The 19,274-nt window shown below is 39.1% G+C and overlaps 1 protein-coding gene across 2 annotated transcripts in view; it reads left to right on the forward strand.

Annotated features, from left to right (window-relative positions):
- The window catches only part of CPNE4 (copine 4), a 664,107-nt gene that overhangs the window by 132,431 nt on the left and 512,402 nt on the right, over positions 1-19,274 (forward strand). For both annotated transcript variants that reach the window (XM_061421414.1, XM_061421424.1), the window contains exon 2: positions 18,232-18,412. In XM_061421414.1, the coding sequence (XP_061277398.1) occupies positions 18,232-18,412 (181 nt within the window). The remainder of the gene's footprint in view (positions 1-18,231; positions 18,413-19,274) is intronic.

The raw sequence follows: 19,274 nt of genomic DNA on the forward strand, positions 1-19,274 counted from the left end.
ATGCTACTAAACAGCAAATGGATTACTATAGAAGTCGAAGAAGAAATAAAAAAATACCTAGTGACAATGAAAACAAAGGCACAATGATCCAAAACATGAGATTCAAAGAAAGCAGTTCTAAGAGGAAAGTTTATAGCAGTACAGTCTTACCTCAGGAAATAAGAAAAATCTCAAATAAACAACCTAACCTTACATCTAAAGCAACTAGAGAAAGAAGAACAAACAAAACCCAAAGTTAGTAGAAGGAAAGAAGTAATAAAGATCAGAGCAGAAATAAATGAAATGGAGATGTAGAAAACAAGAGATAAGACCAATGAAATTAAAAACTGGTTTTTTTAAAAGATAAACAAAATTGCCAAGCCTTTAGTGAGATTCATCAAGAAAAAAGAGGGAGAGGACTCAATCAAAATTAGAAATAAAAAAGTTACAACTGACACTGCAAAAATACAAAGAATCATAAGAGACTACTACAAGCAACTTTTTGTCAATAAAATGGGCAAACTAGAAGAAATGGACAAATTAGAAAAGTACAGTTTTTCAAGACTGAATCAGGAAGAGTTAAGAAGCATGAACAGACCAATCACAAGTAGTGAAATTGGAACTGATTTAAAAAAATCTTCTAGTAAAAGAAGTCCAGGATCAGATGACGTCACAGGTGAATTCTGTCAAACATTTAGAAAAGAGCTAACACCTAACCTTCTCAAAGTCTTCCAAAAAGTTGCAGAGGGAGGAACTCTCCCAAGCTCATTCTATGAGGACACTATCACCCTGATACCAAACCAGACAGAGATATCACACAAAAAAAGAAAATTGAAATCCAATATCTTGATGACCATAGAAGCAAAACCCCTCAAGATTCTAACAAACCAGTTTGACAACACATTAAAAGGATTATGCACCATGATCAGGGGCTTCCCAGGTAGTTCTACTGGTGGAGGGAAAAAAAAAAAAAAAACCCACATGCCAATGCAGGAAATGTAAGAGATATGACTTCCATCCCTGGGGAGGATAACCCTCTGGAGGAGGGCATGGCAATCCACTCCAGTATTCTTGCCTGGAGAATCCCATAGACAGAGGAGCCTGGTGGGCTACAGTCTTGCGAAGAGTCAGACACGACTGAGTGACTAAGCATGCATGCATGCATGCACACAGTGATCAAGTGGAATTTATCCCAGGGATGCAAGGATTCTTCAGTATACATAAATCAATCGCTGGGATACACTACATTAACAAATGAAGAATAAAAACCATAGTATCATCTCAATAGATGCAGAAAAAGGTTTTGACAAAATTCAGCACACATTTATGAAAAAAAAAAAAAAGACTTTCCAGAAAGTGGGCCTAGAGGGAACATACTTCAACATAATAAAGGCCATAGATGACAAACCTGCACTAAACATTATTCTCAGTGGTGAAAAATGGAAAGCTTTTCCTTTGAGATCAGGAACAAGCCATGGATGTCCACTCTCACTAACTTTACTTAACATAGTTTTGGAAGTCCTAGCCATGGCAATTAGAAAAGAAAAAGAAAAGGAATCCAAATTGGAAAAGAAGAAAACTGTCACTCTTTCCAGATGACATGATACTATACATTGAAATCCTAAAGATGCCACCAGAAAGCTCCTAAATCTCATCCGTAAATTTGGTAATGTTCAGTTCAGTTCAGTTGCTCAGTCTTATCCAACTCTTTGTGACTCCATGGACTGCAGCATGCCAAAATTAGCAACAGCAAAAAAAAAAATAAATAAATAAATAAAAATAAAAATGAAAAAAATAAAAAGAACAGATGTGACTACAAAATATTAAAGTACAACTAAACCAAATCCAAACTCTAAAATTTTAGGAAAGGCATTTTGTTGATTTATTAAGTACATTTCACACACACACAAAAAAACAAAAAAAACAAAACAAAACAAAACACAAAAATCTCTTACATTCTCATGAGTGATCAGAAAGAGAAATTCAAGAAACAGTCTTGTTTACCATCACATCAAAAAGAATAAAATACCTAGAAATAAACCTATCTAAAGAGACAAGAGCGATCTACTCAGAAAACTATAAGATACTGATGAAAGAAATTAAAGATGACACAAACAGATGGAGAGACATACTATGTTCTTGGATTGGAAGAATCAATATTGTAAAAATGACTATACTACCCAAAGCAATCTACAGAGTTAATGCAATTTCTGTAAAATTACCAATAGTATTTTTCACAGAATTAGAACAAAAACATTCTACAATTTATATAGAAATACAAAAGAACCTAAATAGCCAAAATAATTTTGAGAAAGAAAAATGGAGCTGGAGGAATCAGGCTCACTGATTTTAGACTACACTACAAAGCTACAGTAATCAAGACAATATGGTACTGGCACAAAAACAAAAATATAGATCAATGGAACAAGATAGCAAACCCAGAGATAAAACCACACATCTATGGGCACTTTAAGAAGTGGATGGCCACTTTCAGTTTTCCCCATCAACTGTTACAAAGTTAGTGCTCAATGTACCATGGCATCACTGATTCAATGGACATGAACTTGGCAAGCTCTGGTTGATGGTGAGAGGCAGGGAGGCCTGGCATGCTGCAGTCCATGGGGCCACAAGTAGTTGGACACAGATTAGTGACAGAACAACAAATGGGCACTTTGTCTTTGACAAAAGAGGCAAGACTATAAATGGAGAAAAGATAGCCTCTTTAATAGCTAAATATCAAAAAACCAAACAACTCAATTGAAAAATGGGTGGATGATCTAAATAGGCATTTCTCAAAGAAGACAGAGAAGACCAAAAAGTACATGGAAAAAAATGCTCAGCTTTACTAATTATTTTTTGAAAGTTGCTCAGTCGTATCCCGTTTTTTGCGACCCCATGAACTATACATGGTCATGGAATGACCATGGAATTACCCAGACCAGAATACTGGAGTGGACAGCCGTTCCCTTCTCTAGGGCATCTTCCCAACCCAGGGATCAAACCCAAGTCTCCTGCATTGCAGGCAGATTCTTTACCAGCTGAGCCACGAGGGAAGCCCAAGAATACTGGAGTGGGTAGCCTTTCCCTTCTTCAGGGGATCTTCCTGACCCCAGAATCAAACTGGGGTTTTATGCATTGCAGGCAGATTCTTTACTAGCTGAACTACCAGGGAAGCCCTGGTACTTACTAATTATTAGAGAAATACAAATCTTACTAATTATTAGAGAAATGCAAATCAAAACTACAGTGAGGTAAATCACCTCAACACCAGTCAGAATGGCCATCATCAAAAAAATCACCAATAAATGCTGGAGAGGGATGGAGAAAAAGGAACCCTCCTACAGTGCTTATGGGAAAGTAACTTGGTATAGGCACTGTGTAAAACAGTGTGGAGGTTCCATTAAAAACTAAAAGTAGAGCTACCATATGATGTAGCAGTCTCACTCCTGGGCATATATCCAGAGAAATCTTTAATTTAAAAAGATATATGCACTCTTAATGTTCATGGCAGCACTGTTTGCAATAGCCAGGACATGGAATCAGTCTAAGTGTCCATGACAGAGGAATAGATAAAGTTGATGTGGTATATATCTATAATGGAATATTACTCAGCCATAAAAAATAAAATAATGCCATTTGCAGCAACATGGATGGACCTAGAGATTGTTATATGGAGTTAAATAAGTCAGTTCAGTTCAGTTCAGTCACTCAGTTGTGTCGGACTCTTTGTGACCCCAGGGACTGCAGTACGCCAGGCTTCCCTGTCCATCACTAACTCCCGGAGTTTACTCAAACTCATTCCCATTGAGTCGGTGATGCCATCCAACCATCTTAACCTCTGTTGTCCCCTTCTCCTCCTGCCTTCAATCTTTCCCAACATCAGGGTCTTTTCAAAAGAGTCAGCTCTTTGCATAAGGTGGCCAAAGTATTGGAGTATTAGCTTCAGCATCAGTCCTTCCAATGAATATTCAGGACTGATTTCCTTTAGGATGGACTGGTTGGATCTCCTTGCAGTCCAAGGGACTCTCAAGAGAAAGATAAATATTATATAATATCACTGATATGTGAAATCTAGAAAACTTTTAAAAATGAACTTATTTACAAAACAGAAATAGAGTCACAGATTTAGAAAAGAAATAATGGTTACCAACAGGGAACAGGGGGAAGGGATAAATTGGGAGTTTGATATTGACATATACATACTGCTGTATATAAAATAGATAACTAATAAGGACCCCCGTATAGCATGGGGGAACTCTGCTTGATACTCTAATAATATATATGAGAAAATAAAAAAGAATGGATATATATATATATGTATAGCTGATTCACATTGCTGTAAAGCAAAAACCAAATAACATTGTAAATCAACTATACTGCAATCAAATTAAAAAAAAAACACGTATCTGATATTTCCCATTTGCCTGCACATTCCTTGGATTAGTGACCCTGTCCTTTCCTCTTTGTATGTGTCAGTACCCAGCATGGTTCCCAGAACATATTTGAAATGTTAAATAAATATTTTATGGATGAATGAATGAGATATAGCTCTCTGGGACTGTCAGGCTTAAGGGACTCATGTATAATTAGAAATTGCACTGGGATGTTAAGGTTTACAGGGGAGGCCAAATAACATTACAGGCTGAATCCTGTAACTTTGGAGGTAAAAGAATCTGATTGAATCCTGTGATCTAGGACTTTACTTAGATTTTCTGAATCTCAGTTTTCTCATCTGTAGAACTGAAATAATACTGAGTTACCCTTCATAACTGTTGAAAGGATTGAATGTGCTGGTGTAACTAGCAGCACTGAGGACAGTGCTGGTCACGCAAATATCCAAGAACAGTTGTGGTTGGTTTCATTGGTACTATTATGGTCGTTCTTGTGGCACTTGTTTGTTTCTATGCTGTGTCTCTGCCTACACGGGAACCTGTAGGTCTTCCTGTGTTCCTAATTCTCCTTAAAGTCAGTGAGGATGGATGTCTTTGGAACTTCCAGCCCCTACACACATGGCCTCTGTCAGGTTTCTTTGTCATCTAATCATGTCTTGCACATGCCTTGTCCAGGTGCTTAAACTTGATCTATTCAGTCAGTATCTCTTCCTGCTGCCAGCAGATGCCTGAAGTTTCTCAGTGCTCATGAGGAAACTGTATTTTTCCTTTTCAGACTCCTCCACTAAATGTAAATTTTTCACATTGTTACACAAAAGCAGCCCCACTTTGTACTTTGGAAATTCATTGGAGAGAGAGGGAGAGAATTAATGTGTGCATGTGTCCACATGTGAATACTGACATGCAGATACCATACCTTCCATATCTGCTCTTGGCTTTCGAAGCATCATGATTTGTACTTACAACAGATATCTGAGACAGATAATGATACTAACCTGCAGAACAGCTTGCCTTTCCAGCAGTCCTCTCTCCATTCCCAGATCACACCCACTTTACATAGTACTTCTACCTCAAGTCTCGTCTCTCATTTATTTTCATCCATTGCTACTCTAGCAAGGCCATAAGCTTATGTTTTGCCATTTTGAAACTTTCTATAGAAAGGTCATTACACATCAAGCATAAAGGTAATGCCACATTAAAAAAAAAAAAAGTTCTAATTTCTTAAGGAAACTCCATAGTGTTTTTCATAGTGGCTGCATCAGTTTACATTCCTACCAAAAGTATAGGAGGATTCCCTTCTCTCCACACCCTCTCAAGCATTTATTGTTTGTGGAGTTTTTGATGATGGCCATTCTGACCAATGTGAGGTGATACCTCATTGTAGTTTTTATTTGCATTTCTCTAGTAACTAGTTATGTCAAGCATCTTTTCATATGTCTCTTGACCACATATATGTCTTCTTTGGAGAAATGTCTATTCAGGTCTTCTGTTCATTTTTTAATTGGGTTGTTTGTTTTGATGATATTAAGCTACGTGTACTGTTTATAAATTTTGGAAATTAATCCATATGATCCTGAAGTCCCACTCATGAGCATATACCTAGAGAAAAAAACATTGTCCTAAAGGATACATGTGCCCCTATGTTCATAGCAGGACTATTTACAATAGCCAAGACATGGAAGCAACCTAAATGTCTATCAAGAGAGGAATGGATAAAGAAGATGTGATACATAAATACAATGGAATATTACACAGCCATTAAAAAGAATTAAATAATGCCATTTACAGAAATACAAAGAGACCTAGGGATTGTCATACTGAATAAAGTAAGTCAGACAGAGAAATATCATATGATATCGCTTTTAGGCAGAATATTTTAAAAAATGAAACAAATGAATGTATTACAAAACAGAAACAGACTGACAGAGAATGAACTTGTGGTTAATGGGGAAGGTTGGGAGAAAGGGATAACTAGGGAGTTTTGGATCAACAGGTACATACTTCTGTGTTCAAAATAGATAACCAACAAGGACCTACTGTATAGCACAGGTATAGCTCAGTATTCTGAAACAACCTAAATGGGAAAAGAATTAAAAAAAATAAATAAATACATGTATATGTATAAGTGAATCACTCTGCTGTATACTTGAAAGTAACAACATTGTTCATCAACTCCAATATAATATAAAAAGTTTAAAAAAGAAGTTCTAAGGAGAAGCACACTCCAGTATCTCCCATAAGCTGCTACATCCCCAAACTGTATGAACGGCAGCCACTGTTAATCAACCACACTCTTTCTCCTGCAGTCTGTCTCTGTGCAGCACTGTAAGCATTCACCACTGATCGACTTGCCCTGGAAAATGAGGAAAAACCTATGGACCAAACCAGGACCCATCAAATCCTTATAGTACCTCTGTGTCCAGTCTCACTAAAGAGTGGGAAGTCAATTTCTTTATAAAAGAATCCTGTTTCCATGACTTACTTTGAGGTGAGGTCCTTGACATCACATTCATGTTGGAAGGTTCTTTTGAGCAGCAGCATTCAGGTTTAGTCTTCAGTAGAAACAAAGGAGAAAAAAGAAAGCTGTGAACAGTAGTTTAATACAGTATGTCAAGGACATGTCAGTTATGGTAGCCACCAGCCACAGGTAGCTATTTAATTTTAAAATGAAATAAAATTAAATATTCATTTCCTCAGATGCACTAACCCCAGTTCAGGTACTCATGGCTGCTGTATTGGACAGTGTAGATAAAGAAAATATCCATCATCACATATTTCTGTGGGGCAGTGCAGAACTAGAGGTTGTGTTTTATACCCTACGAGGTAGTATTTTTTATACTTTGTAATCTACTAACCCCCTTCTTCTTTCCCAAAACACACGATACTGCCCTGTGCTAACTAAGCAAAAGCCTATTAATGCTAGGATGTCATTCAAAGAAGAAGCAAGTCTTAAACGAGGTGCAGGAGCAGAACAAGACCCATCAGTAGATCTATTATGATGCTTTTTCAAGGAAATTTGATTCTGGCTTCTTATACTATCTATAGTGTCTTCTGGTGAACATAAAAATAATGTTGTTCCTCTTTGCTTTTAAACTTAGTGACATATATGAGACTAGAAACACACAATCCATTTTGTGAGTCTCCAGCTTCCTGTTAATATGACATTAGTAGAAGAATCCACCCTGTGATTATATTAGAAAGGAAAATAACTGAACAAAAGAAGAGTGGGATTTGATTTTTCTATTGGCTAAATTTAGTTGCCTGAGAAACAGGAGGAAATTATTTCAGTACCAAAATAATAAAACATCATCTAAATTTGCTTTTTCTCTTTTTTTTCAGGAAGCTATAATTGCCTTTGGTGTGGTGGGAAAAGGAAGGGCTGTTAAAAGGAAGAGACAACCATTCATACAATTTCCTTTAACATTTTGTTCATGTTTCCCTTTTAAAACTTTCTGTCAGCCTTTATAATCATCCAGTTAAATTTGTCTATCTAGTTCTCCTAAAACTGGGTGACATTTGAGTGCTATAAAATTAATATGAATGTGATGCAATGGACATAATTGCTTTCTAGAAAAATCTCGTCTTTATGACTCATTGTCAGAGACACAACTGTGAGCCCAGAAGTTCCTAGAACATTGATATATCTGATTCCTCATGTACATTTAACCAAGAAAGCTCTTTTTCAGGAAATAGAATCTCTGCTGGATTTTTTTCTTTTGGTTTCTTGGTTGTCTCAAATTAGAAAGTCAGGAAATTTCTGAAATAATAATTTACTGCACTAGTGTGATTTGACATGGTACATTTCAAGAAAAACATTCAAATCCACATGTTGTCAATTTTGAATCTTATTCGTTAGCACCATGGCCTTTTGAGGTTCATGTGGTTTTATTTCCAGGTTTGCTGGTGTTGTAGCCCCACCATCTCTAACCCATTGATGAAATCAGGAGGTCACTGAGTTCCCAGACCCCTCAACCTCTTGATGATGCTGTTGTTAAAGAGTTCCAAAATGACTTGGGCTGCCTTGAGAGTAAAGGGAGAAAGTAAAGTGAATTTTTCAAGGCTGTTGGAGCAAAAGGTCATTAATGTACACAGTACACCTTAGAGATTTATTAAAATTGGAACAAGTTTGAAGTTTGCCTTTGCATAATCTAGAAGGAAAAGAATTGTTAAGCTAATTAAGAGTATAAATCATTTTATAAGCAATGACCAGAAACGCAGATTGTGGAGTCCATTAGACCCAGGCTTAATTCCTAACTCTGTCACTTAGCAGCTGTGACTTCACCACCATGAGCCTTATTTTTACATCTACAAAGTGAGGCTGACAATACTTAAGAGATTTTTTCAAGAACCATGTGAAACACTGTGCGGTTTGTTATTAGTGTTAGTGGTTAGGAAAACAAGCTATTTTTAAAAGAGATTTATAGAACATTATAGGCTTCATGAAAACAAAAAGTATAAATGTTTCCAGCTTTTCTCTCTTTTCAGCTCTCATGGGAAGATTCAGTGTTTATGCAGTGAAAGCAGGAACCAAGGGGGCCTGAGCATGGTTTAAGTTGTGAGAGGAAAGGAACCTAGAGGAAAGATTAGTTTGTAAAGTAAAGAGCTCTCTATGAAGGAAAAATAATAAGGAATCTAAAAGTTTTGAGGACTGAGAGAGAATGGTCCTGGAAGTTGAGGGGATAGCCAGAAAGAGGGAGGAGCATAGCAGTGTGACACTTAGGAAAACCAGATAAGTCACGAATATTTGAGGAAGTGTTGTGCAGTGTAATTCCCCAGTTGCCACTTTTATTGAGAGTCTTCTTTAAAACATTTTTTTTAATTGAAGTATAGTTGATTTATAATGTTGTCTTGATTTGTACTATATAGTAGATTGATTCCATTATACATATGTACATTCTTTTTCATATTTTTTCCATTTTGGTTTATCACAGAATATTGAATAGAGTTCCTTGTGCTATGCAGTAGAACCTTGTTGTTTATCCATTCTATATGTAATACTTTGCATCTGCTAATTCCAAACTCGCAATCCATCCCTCCCCCAGTGCCCCCTTGGCAACTACAAGTCTGTTCTCTATCTCTGAGTCTGTTTCTCTTTTGCATATAAGTTAATTTGTGTTGTACTTTAGAGTTCACATACAATTAATACATGTGGTATTTTTCTTTCTCTGTCAGACTTAATTTAGTATGATAATCTCTAGGTCCACCATGTTGCTGAAAATGGCATTTACTCATTCTTTTTTATGGTTGAGTATTATTCCATTATTGTGTGTGTGTGTGTGTGTGTGTGTGTATCACATCTTCTTCATCCATTTGTCTGCTGCTGGATTTCCACATCTTGACTATTGTTAATGGTGCTGCTATGAACATAAGGATGTATGTATTCTTTGAATTATTGTTTTGTCCAGAAACATGCCAGGAGTGGGATTGCTGGATCATATGGCAGATCTAATTTTTAGTTTTGTGGAGAACCTTCATACTGTTCTGCATAGTGGCTATACCAATTTACATTCCCACCAACAATGTAGTAGTTGTTGTTCATTCACTCAGTCGTGTCCAACTCTTTGCAACCCCATGGATTGCAGCACACCAGGCTTCCCTGTCCTTCACCATCTCCTGGAGCTTGCTAAAACTCATGTCCATTGAGTTGGTGATGGCCATCTAACCATCTCATCCTCTGTCATCCCTTCCTCTTCCTGCCTTCAGTCTTACCCAGGATCAGGATCTTTTCCAGTGAGTCAGCTGTTCACATCAGGTGGCCAGAGTATTGGAGCCTCAGCCTCAGTCCCTCCAATTAATATTCAGGATTTATTTCCTTTAGGATTGACTGGTTTGATCTCCTTGCTATCCAAGGGACTCTCAAGAGTCTTCTCCAACACCACAGTTCAAAAGCATCAATTCTTTGAAACACAGCTTTCTTTATGGTCCAACTCTTACATTCATACCTGACTACTGAAAAAATCATAGCTTTCACACACGGACCTTTGTTGGCCAAATGGTGTCTCTGCTTTTTAATATGCTGTCTAGGTTCGTCAAAGCTTTTCTTCCAAGCAGCAAATGTCTTTTAATTTCATGGCTGCAGTTACCATCTGCAGTGATTTTGGAGCCCAAGAAAATAAAGTCTGTCACTGTTCCCACTGCTTACCCATCTATTTGCCATGAAGTGATGGGACTGGATATCATGATCTTAGTTTTTTGAGTATTGAGTTTTAAGCCAACCTTTTCACTCTCCTCTTTCACTTTCATCAAGAGGCTCCTTAATTCCTCTTTACTTTCTATCATAAAGGTGCTGTCATCTGCATATTTGAGGTTATTGATATTTCTCCCAGCTTGACTCCAGTTTGTCTGCATGCAGCCCAGCATTTCTCATGATGTACTCTGCATATAAGTTAAATAAGCAGGGTGAGAGTATGCAGCCTTGACATACTGCTTTCCCAATTTGGAACCAGTCCATTGTTCTATATCTGGTTCTGAAGACATTATGAGGATTAATTCATTTAATTTAGTACAGCTCTACAAGTCAGGAGCTATCATTATTTTCATTCCACAGATGTTAAAACTGAGGTACAGAGGAGTCAATTAACTTAGCCAAAGTCATACACAAGGAGTAGCAGAGCTTGTTTTAGCATCAAATATTCTAATGCTGGATCCATACTCTCGTCCTCTATACCAGAGTTACCCAATTCCCAGGCCATGGACCAGTACCCAGTAACAGTCTGTGGTCTGTTAGGAATCACACCATAAAGCAAGAGGTGAGTAGCACTTTAGAGAGTGAAGCTTCATCTGTATTTATAGCTGCTCCCCATCACTCACATTACTGCCTGAGTTCTGCCTCCTGTCGGATCAGTGGTGCCATTAGATTCTCATAGGAACATAAATTCAAGTGTACTTGAATTATTCTGAAACCATCCCCACCAGGAAAAATTGTCTTTCGTGAAACCAGTGCCTGGTACCAAAAAGGTTGGGGACTATTGGCATCTCATACATAAGTGTCTGGTCTTCAGATGAACAACCTCAATGGCAGTTTGCCTTGTTTTATAAATGGTTGGTTTGTACTCAGCAATCTTGCCACTCAAGTTTGGTCCATAGGCAGTGGGATCAGTGACATCTGGGAACAGTCTCAGGCCCCCTACTCCAGACTCTTGAAACAGGAACTATGTCTTAACAAGCTTTCCACGTGACCCATGATCATGCATAGCCTGAGAAGCTGCTCTAGGATATGAATATGTAGTAGATGGGCTGTCTTATTAGTATGCATCATCATGCTTGCTGTCTATGAGTAGAGTTACTGTTAATCTACAAGTAGGTTAAATATGAAATTCAGAAGTTGAGGGAATAATACCTGCTTTCTCCTCAGCTGAGTGAATGATGCCTGGGGCCTTGGATCCACTGCAGCACAGGCACATATTTCTTGCACTGCAATGAAAATGTTGTGTGATAGAGACATCCAGCATAGTAGCATTCTGCTGCAACGTTTAAAAAGGCTAGATAATGCCAGGGCAGGCAGAACAGAGATTATGCACTCAATCTTAACACAGCTTTAAGACAAGCTCTGCTCAGCTTGTTCCCCTGTGAACTGGAGCTGATTCTCTTCTCTCTTGGGCTCTTTATTGTCTTGGTGCTGGTTGCAACTCATTCAGAAACTAATTAAGTTTCAGTATCAGTTTGTCCTGTTAAAAGAGTGTATATATACTGAAGAGGTGGTTTTTTTTTTTTTTTTTTAATAAGTTTTCTAAGTGAAAGGACAATTATAATTTGCTTCTAAAATTAGCCAAAAGTCAGCTTTCATCAAAATAATTCTCAGCACACATTAGTCTCTGTAAAACCAGAGTATTGTAAGGAAGGCAACAAATGGATTTACATAGGCCATGGAAAATGTATTGATAATCTGGCCGTATTAATCCTGTCCTCTAACAGAGTGTGAAATTACTTGTTTACTCCACTTATCTGGGGCTGGAGGTAGCTGATCACTCGTTGACAGAGCTGTATTTTGTGATCACCTTTCAACCATGAGTTTCAGCTGGGCCAAGGCCAAACAGTCTGACTTCACTGGCCTGCATACCACCTCCAAAGTCAAGGTCAGGACTCCTGCTACCTCTGGGCAGCCAGAGGAATTCATGATCTCCAATATGTCCATCTAGGTATGGCTTTCACTTGTGCATGGGTATGTCCTATATCCCATCCCCCGAAAGTGAGGGTCTATAGTGGTTTCATCATCAGTGTAGAAATATTATCAAGGTGAACACTATTAAGGATATAATAAAGTATAAGAAGTAGTCCCTGACCTAAAGTAGACTAACCACTGTGGTCAAATGGACCCTGCTGATACTCTTCCCAGTTTCCTTTTATCAAGGTAGTGCATGTATCCTCCAGTGCCCAGTAGATGTGAGTGTTGGCTGCTAATGGCTCACAGCTGCCCTTCTTCTAGAGACTTGACCCATTGCTCTCAGCTCATGGGTGGCTGGAACCAAATCTGAGGGGTTATGGTTCCCCAACTCTAGCATAACTGTAAGCCTGAAGGAGCCAAAGAAAGAACCTATATTCCCAAAGCACTGTGAGAGCCTTGGAAATGGAGTTGCCCTACAAGACTGGGTCATGTTGGGATTTGGCTCACATTTCTGGTGGCTAGACATCCCACAATCAGAGTGCCATCATGGTTCGATGACGGCTCTTTTCCCACCGTATTTTCATGTGGCAGAAGGGCCTGGGGAGTTCTGTGGGTCTTTTTTATAAGAGTACTAATGTCATTCATGAGGGTTCCACCCTCTTGAGGCTCCACCTTCTAATCTCATCACCTTCAGGGATTAGGATTTCAACCTTGGAATTTGGGGGTGGGGCACATTCAGACCATAGCAACAGGAAGCTAGCCAACAGTGGTCTGTTATTCAGTGGAGATCAGTCTCTTAGGTCCCTGAACAAAAGAAGAAGGGGGAAATCAATGAGAAAAGGAGAAATAAATAATGACCTTATACAGCCTTAGACAGTCATAAGTTTTCTTTTCTCCTCCAGTTCAACCATTGTATTGGCACTAGATTGATTTTTCTTGAATGATTATTTCATCATCTATTTTCCAAGCTCTAAATCCTCCAAATCTTTGCCATTGTCTAAAAGAATGATTCATTAAAAAAGTTTTGGATCATATACCCAATTGGTTAAAAGAAAGTCTCTAAACATGTGCCTCCTGTTCATTTTTTATTCACTTATCAACAATCTAAATTTACTACCAACTAAAGGCTATGGTTTTCCCAGTGGTCATGTATGGATGTGAGAGTTGGACTGTGAAGAAAGCTGAGCACCGAAGAATTGATGCTTTTGAACTGTGGTGTTGGAGAAGACTCTTGAGAGTCCCTTGGACTGCAAGGAGATCCAACCAGTCCATCCTAAAGGAGATCAGCCCTGGATGTTCTTTGGAAGGAATGATGCTAAAGCTGAAACTCCAGTACTTTGGCCACTTCATGCGAAGAGTTGACTCATTGGAAAAGACTCTGATGCTGGGAGGGATTGGGGGCAGGAGGAGAAGGGGACGACAGAGGATGAGATGGCTAGATGGCATCATCGACTCGATGAACGTGAGTTTGAGTGAACTCCGGGAGTTGGTGATGGACAGGGAGGCCTGGTGTGCTGCGATTCATGGGGTCGCAAAGAGTTGGACACGACTGAGTGACTGAACTGAACTGAACTGAATGGCTCTGAATACTATAGAATACTACATACACTTAAGGCTTAGGATGTCATTCATGGTTATGGCATGAAAGAAGCTTTCCTAATAGTTTTAAATTATTTTAGACAGCTTTTGGCCTATGTGATCAAATTGTCACATATTTTACTATCTGCCTTCAAAACATGTGAGGGTTATCAGCTAATCAATGTATATGAATCTCCCAACTACTGATTTGAGAGGCAGCTCTGTGCTCTTAGGTGGAAAGTGTAATACCCAGACTGTGGGCTGAAAAGACAGAATGAATTTAAGGGGCCAAGTAGAAGCTTGAGCCTAGAGTAATAGCAGAAAATCTGAGAAAGTTCCAGTTGACAGTGGGAGAATGAGTGATTTAATCTTGAGAACAGTCAAATTACAATAATAATAGCTCTACTTTTGGAGCATCTACTGTATACTTGGGCTTCCCTGATAGCTGACTTGGTAAAGAATCTGCCTGTGATGCAGGAGACCCCTGTTTGATTCCTGGGTTGGAAAGATCTGCTGGAAAAGGGATAGGCTATCCACCCCAGTATTCTTGGGCTTCCCTCGTGGCTCAGCTGGCAAAGAATCTGTCTGCAATGGGGGAGACTTGGGTTCGACCCATGGGGTTGGGAAGATCCCCTGGAGAAGGGAAAGACTACCCACTCCAGTGTTCTGGCCTAAAAAATTCCATGGACTACATTCCATGGGGTCGCAAAGAGTTGGACACGACTGAGCGACTTTCACTGTATACTTGGCATTGTGCTGATCACTTTACATGTATTATTTAATCTGCCCTTCATATCGGCTTCAAGGTAGGTATCACCACAAGAGAGGTTAAGATCCTGTTCAAGTTTACATAGTGAGTGAAGGAGCCAGGATTTGACCCTGGAAGGAACTATGTGTCTTGACAGTCTTTTTTCCATCACATCCCATAATTGAGATGCAGCCTTAGAGTAGGTGTCCCATTCTATAACCACACTTGTTTTATATAGAAAGGAGTCCTGGATGAAAGGAGCCAGACTGAAAAGGTTCCCATCTTTGTGACATTTTGGAAAAGGCAAAACTGTGGAGACAGTAAAAAGAATCAGTGGTTTCCAGGAGTTAGGAGGTATGAATAAGTAGAGCACAGAGGATCGTTAGGGTGGCGAAACTACTCGGTGTGGTACTATAATGGGTGTACACATTATTATACATTTGTCCAAACTCATGGAACATGCAACCCCAAGAATTAACCCTGATGTGAACTGTGGACTTTGGGTGACTATGGTGTGTCAATGGAGGTTCACTGATTGTAACAAACATCAGTCCAGTTCAGTCGCTCAGTTGTGTCCGACTCTGTGACCCCATGAACCACAGCATGCCAGGCTTCCCTGTCCATCACCAACACCAACATAATGGAGATGAAAAGGTGGCATACAGGATATCCCTGAACCTTCCTCTCAATTTTGCTATGAACCTAAAACAGCTCTAAAAAAAGCAGTGTTTAAGAAAAAGCAGTGGTGGGGGGAGGTATGGAGGGGATGGACATGGCTATAAGTCTATACGGATAGGGCCAGTTAGAAAGAGGTAGCAGTGCCTCCCAGAGATAGAAGAGGCCACTCAGAACTCAGCAGAGCAGTGTGGATCCAAGGAGCCAATTAATGCTTTGTGAAAGCAGAATTCATGAAGGATAAGCTGTTCTTATCAAAAGGTTGATAGTTAAAATTTTTTTTCCAATATTGTCTGATACAAAGCCATCCTCATACTTGTCTATTTTTCCTCTCTGTCCCTTTTTATAAATCAAAGTTCATATATTCTCTGCCTTCTATGTTGCTCTAATAATTGGTCTGCTCACTGTCTGTAAAAACAGAGGAACCATCATTTACTAAGCTGTGCATTTATGATTTATGCATTTTCTACATATGAATAAAATGTATTTAAAAATAGAATGATTCTGTATGGAAGTTGAAATAAGTCAAGGATATTGTCATATTCACTGTTGCTTGGTAGATTCAAACAATTCTTCAGTCAACCATTTTACATATGATAAATAATAGTGTGGGCGAAGAGATAGAAAACTGGCATTCCAGTCTTAGCTCTGCTGTTAGAATAACTGTGTGACATAGTCAAGGTACCCAGTCCCTTCTGAGCTTGGATTTCTTTGTATGTAAAAAGCGAATGTCCCAAATTCCCTATTGATTTTCTTTGTGATAGAGGATAGAGCAACTCTCACCCTCAAACTAATCCCATAGCACATATTGAAACAGAATCCCAACTCTTCCCAACTGCAAACTCCCCTTACCTGATATTTTAGAGCAGAAATTGGGAAACATTTCTGATTGGGAGGGCCAGGGAGTAGGTATTTCAGGCTTTGCAGGCCATGCAGCCTCTGTTGAAAGTACTCTGAGCTGCCATCTATTAAGGTATCCGCATATACTATGTAAATGCATGACAAGGCCTGTGTTCCAACAAAACTTAATGTATCAAAGCAGGTGGCAAGACAGATTGGGCACAGAGGCCATAGTTTGCCCATTTCAGTTCTAGGACATAACTTTTTGGGATTCAGTTCAACTTCCCTTGAGCGTATATGGGAAAAACCATCTGTTCACAATAATTAAATAAAATAGGGGACTCGAGACTTGGAGGGCTTCCCTGGTAGCTCAGCTGTTAAAGAGTCTGCCTACAATGCAGGAGACCCCAGTTTGATTCCTGGGTCAGGAGCATCTGGAAAAGGGATAGGCTACCTACTCTAGCATTCTTTAGCTTCCCTAATGGCTTAGATGGTAAATAATCTGTCTGCAATGCAGGAGACCTGGGTTTGATCCCTGGATTGGAAAGATCCCCTGGAGGAGGGCATGGCTATCCACTCCAGTATTGTTGCCTGGAGAATCCCCATGGGTAGAGGAGCCTGGCAGGTACAGTTCATGGGGTCACAAGGACTTGGACACGACTGAGCAACTAAGCTCAGCACAGCAAAGAGACTTGGAATGTACAAGGGAGGGAGAGTAGAGAGCCTTATGATGCAGGATTGGGAGAGAAAATTCCAGTGATATCTGCTATGAACGAGAGGCATTGTCACATTGGAAAAATTGGCTTTGGCATGGAGCTAGCTGCTAAGTTTAGAGAGACCAGCTGGTGTATGTGTGTATGTGTACAGGTGTGTGTGTGTACAGGTATGTGTGTGCAGGTGTGTGGGTACATGTATGTGTAAGAGGTTACAGTGTACTCAAGACTATTGTAGTACCAGATACCAAGGGGATTCACTGAATATTTGTGAAAAAGGGAAGGAAGAGGGATGGATTATCCTTATTTATAGATGAAGAAATTCCACTGTGGGACTCCAGCGTAGTTTCTCATAAGGAATCTACAGGGAAGCAGAATTTCATAGGAAGGATATTTATTTCACCCTGGAGAGAATCTGTCAACGTCTGTACAGGCCCAGCCCTTCTCAGAAGAGGAGAGTATTGCTGGGCTCAGAGTTGCCTGTAATCCTGAGCTGCGGTCATGCAAAGTGTCAGTGAAAGGTGACCATATGAAGACAGGAAGGGGGGCTGCAGTTATTACTTGTGGCAGCTGTTTCCATGGGTTAGGCTTTATGCTGTCCCTAAATGGTCACAGTCGCATTTCTGACATGGCAGCAGGAGCAAGGAACGGAAATGGACTTATGAAAATGGACTTATGCATTTGAATCAGGAGATCAGATGCTGAGTCTCTCTTGGACTTGGTTTGCTGAAAACATCTTGGAAAGGAGGCCAGAGTTTGGAGAAGGGAAAATTGTCCTTCTCTGTGCCATCACACAGAAGCTGGATTTGGGGGAAATCTTAACATCTTGGAATGTGGTTAAATTGATGAACTAGCAACTATGTAAAATTTCACACAAGCCATGCTCTTACTAGAGAGCTGATTAAGGTTTTCAGTCTGCTGCACTAATTCATTAATGTAATTTCATAGACTAAAAATTTTACTATGCAAATGTATGCAAATCATATAAGAAAATAGTGTTCTTAGCCAAGTGCATTAGCACCTATTTCTTTGGTTTTGTTTGTTCGTTTCACTGGAACTCTGGCCCTGCTAGATAAGTAATATATTCAGTACTCAAAAGTGTGTGTTTAACATTTTCCTGAAGGGTGATTGAGAGATTTCCTCTTTTGACAAATACTGTAGTGATTGGCATGTCTTTTTTCCTCTTTTTCTTGCCTAAAACAGAATGAAGAAGATGAGCAACATTTATGAGTCAGCTGCCAATACACTGGGAATCTTTAACAGCCCCTGCCTGACCAAAGTTGAACTACGTGTGGCATGCAAAGGCATTTCCGACAGAGATGCCCTTTCCAAACCAGACCCCTGTGTCATCCTCAAGATGCAGTCCCACGGGCAGTGGTTCGAGGTAGGCATGTCCAGTGAAATGGAGAGAAGCATGGCAGGAGGAGAGATTTGAAAATGTTTTGGCATTTCCTGTCTTTAGGTGGTTTATATCGGTGAGGCAGAAAATTCTAGAAGTGGATATGATCACATTTCTGCTTGTATCATGATTTTTAAAATTTATTTATATATTTAAATTAAAATTTTTATATTATAGTTGATTAACAATGTTGTGTTAGTTTCAGGTGTAGAGCAAAGTGATTCAGTTATACGTATCTATTCTTTTTCAAATTAGTTTCCCATTTATATTATTACAAAATATTGAGCGGAGGTCCTTGTGCTGTGCAGTAGGTCCTTGTTGATTATCTGTTTTATATATAGCAGTGTGTATATGTTAATCCCCAAATCCCAGTCTATCCCTCCCCTCCATCCTTCCCCCTCTGCTAACCAAAAATTCATTCTCTAAGTCTGTGAGTCTGTTTCTGTTCTATAAATAAGTTCATTTATATAATTTTTTTAGATTCCACATATAAGCACTATCATATGATATTTGTCATTTGGTATCTGAATTTCTTCACTTAGTATATAATCTCTAGGTCCATCCATGTTGCTAAAAATGGCGATATTCCTTTCTTCTTATGGCTGAGTAGTGTTCCACTGTGTATATGTACCGTATCTTCTTTAGCCATTCATCTGTCAATGGACATTTAGGTTGCTTCCATGTCATGATGTTTTAATACTGTGGATATTTTGACATTTACCATTAATTTGTGTGCTGATTGTGGATATAGTATCTCATGGGGATGGGCAGCAGGGACTGCTTTACTGAGGCCACATCACACACTTATTTTGGGGCAATAAACTTAATATTAGCTAAACTTTATTGG

The sequence above is a fragment of the Bos javanicus genome, chromosome 1 (genome assembly GCF_032452875.1).
Source record: "Bos javanicus breed banteng chromosome 1, ARS-OSU_banteng_1.0, whole genome shotgun sequence".
Classification (NCBI taxonomy): Eukaryota; Metazoa; Chordata; class Mammalia; order Artiodactyla; family Bovidae; genus Bos; species Bos javanicus.